At 40.7% G+C, this 3005-nt stretch overlaps 1 protein-coding gene across 1 annotated transcript; it reads right to left on the minus strand.

The window, feature by feature from the left end:
• Nucleotides 1-926: 926 nt before the first annotated feature.
• Nucleotides 927-2543, minus strand: LOC127159182 (parapinopsin; the record flags this gene model as incomplete). Its single annotated transcript, XM_051102072.1, has 3 exons — nt 2204-2543; nt 1703-2031; nt 927-1169 (listed from the first exon to the last, which is right to left on the minus strand). Coding segments are annotated over exons 1-3 (912 nt in total), but the record flags the coding sequence as incomplete, so codon positions are not given.
• Between the last annotated feature and the right edge of the window lie 462 nt (nt 2544-3005).

Below are 3005 nucleotides of genomic sequence, written 5' to 3' on the forward strand. Positions count from 1 at the left end.
CTTTGTGTGTGTCATTGTCATTTCACACAGAACACGTCACATCAATTTGAAAACAGCACCACCTGTTGGTCAAAAGTGATAAGCCATTAAATTTTATTACGATTGGTTGTATTTATGATTTTCAGCCATTTCAACTGATATTATCCTAAAATGGCTTAAGTTACTCATTGTTGTAGTCGGTCTGCTGCTACTTGCCGTGCTTAACTCCTCATTCTGCCTCTTTTGTGCTTGGCCCCGCAATTGCTGCTTGCAGCTATATTTTAAACTATATTTGATCAAATTGAGTTGGCCCAACTCAATTACATTTCATTGCATGAATTTAATTTTTATGAGTTGGGGTTACACATTGGATGGAAATCTTGCCCTTAATTAAATTAAGTTCATCCAATGAATTATTTTTTTTGAGTGCATGTGTAATCGGATGTATCTGTAATCAGATGCACTTTCAAAACTGGAACATAATCTAATTTCAGTCCCTAACATGTGTTTCATTAACACATAAGCCTTTCTTTATGTTTACAGACATGACATAATGACGCAAATACGTTACAGACTGCAGCTCTAAGTGAATAATGTAATGGATTTTTAAAATAAAATATTCTGGTCATGTTTGACTCAAAAACCTAAATTACGATTCTATGCATTGTGACATTTTGAGGTTTCACACAAATATTTGATGTTAATAATCATGAAACCCTGATAAATGTTTAGACACAAGACGCTGATGTTGTCTATGGTGCCAGTTTTCAGTCCTGGTCCTGGAGACCCACAGTACTACACATTTTGTATGTATTTCTGATATGCTCAGTTCAGCTCGTGAAGCTCTCTCTCCTAACAAGCAGAGGATCTGAATGAGAATGTGCAGTGCTGTGGTTCCCCAAAACCAGGACTGGAAATCCACCATTCTAGAAGGAACACTGGCTCACCTGTCTGTTCATGAATATGTAGATTATAGGGTTGAAAACTGTGCTGCTCTTGGCCAGATACATGGGAACGGAGGCGATCACTGGGTCAATGTAAAGGTTCGGGTCTAAGATCACAGACAGTGCAAATGCGGCATAGGGCAGCCAGGTGAGCAGGAAGGCCATCACCATGACAACCACCATACAGGCCACCTGGGTTTCTGCCCTGGCAGTGCTTCCTCCCTCTGACATTTTCAATTTGGACACCTGTAGGTAAAATAAACATGCAGACCTCCTGAATCCAGAAACAGGAAAATTAAAAAAAAAAAAAAAATCTCAAACAGCCATACGATCCGATATCAGATCAGATGAATGTGTAATATGACACATTTGGTTTGAACTATCTTCACTGTAATATCAGTTTGATTATTTTGATGGTACCCTTTAGTCAGCTGTTGATTAGTAACTTTGCAACTACATGTCAACTAGCAGTCATTGGAGTATTAGTAGTATGTCTGCTAAATATATGCTAACATATTATTTTGATGGTTCCCCAAAAGACAAACTGACTATAAGTAACTTTGCAAGTATGTCAACATTCTACCTACCCTAACCTTAACATAAGCCTACTAATACTCAGTTAGTTGACATGCAGTTGCAAAGTTGCTTATAGTCAACTATAGTCAGTAGACTAAGGGAAGCATCAAAATAAAATGTAACCTAACATATAAACAGTGCAATTTTTCAGTTAAAATTATTAACTAGCTCACATCAAAATTAATATTAGCCTCACAGCCCACCTGCCGTAAGGTCCATAGGAGGCGAGTGTATGAGATGACAATGACAGAGAAAGGCAGTGCAAAACAGAGAAGAAAGTAACACATGATGTAGGAGACGTTGGCCAAATCTCTGCTGTACCAGTCTGGTGCACAAGACGTCTGCACGCCCTCCAGCTCATATCTGCCCCATCCAAAAAGTGGTGGCGTGTTCCACAGGAACGACCAGACCCAGGCGATGACGACTCCTGCGACTGCATGTCTGGTCTGGAACGTGACTGAACCCACTGGTCTGCAGACCACCATGCATCGCTCAACTGCAATGATTGCAACTGAGCACAGACCAGCAATACCTGTGGGAGTGATTGAGAGAACCTGTCTTTTGATAAAGCACATTTCTAATGTTTGAGAAAAAAGTGCAAGTACGGTTAACAATCTCCTTCTAACTATTTTACCATCTATGGTCATTTATGGTCAGTCAAATTCAATTAGACAGATAAAAAAAGGTTAAAAATTGATACTCACCAAAGAAGGCCACGGCAAAACCTTCTAGCACGCATCCCACCCTGCCCAGGCTGAAGTACCCCATAGCATTGGTCACCATCGTTGGCAGCCCACCAAATGTTGCACAACCAAGATCAGCCACAGCTAGGTTGACCAGGGCGAAGTTCAGAGGCTGCCGCAGCTGCCTGTGCTTGAAAGTCACCACGATCACGGTCATGTTCAATATGATGCCAAAAACAGAGAAGAAACCAATAATAACCGCCAGAATAGTGTAGCCCATCCTCGGCATGATGGCACCATTCACTGCGCTGCTTGGAATAGCGCTTTCTGATGCAATAATGCCCATTTCAGTTGGCTCCATTTTGACCTGAACTTCATACAAGTAGAGAACACTTGAGGACAGTTGAGGAAAAAGGCATAGAAACGGTTGGCTTTACCCACAGACATAAAGAGTCTCTGTCTGAGGAGGGTTGCAAAGGGTCTTCTGCCCTTTTATTTCTGAATATGGCCTGCTGGCTTACAGGGAAAATCCTTAGATCCGGATTGTGAATGGAATAATTCTGTCAGATTATGCTCCTGGAGATCTATGATGGCACTCAACTTGATTGCAGAATCAAAACGTCTTCCTGCCTTATTGACTGATAAGGTCACAGTTAAAGACATTTCCCCGAAGTTCATTTCATAGAAACAAAAGCCTCCCTACTGTTGTGTTTTATAAGAATTTATGCTTTGTAAATTACTCTTTAATGTGATGGCCCTGGAATAGGCTCCAGCTTCCCTTTGTGTTGCTTTGTTGTTTTTTTCTGTTGTAATAAATTTTGTA

The sequence above is a fragment of the Labeo rohita genome, unplaced genomic scaffold (genome assembly GCF_022985175.1).
Source record: "Labeo rohita strain BAU-BD-2019 unplaced genomic scaffold, IGBB_LRoh.1.0 scaffold_1966, whole genome shotgun sequence".
Classification (NCBI taxonomy): domain Eukaryota; kingdom Metazoa; phylum Chordata; class Actinopteri; order Cypriniformes; family Cyprinidae; genus Labeo; species Labeo rohita.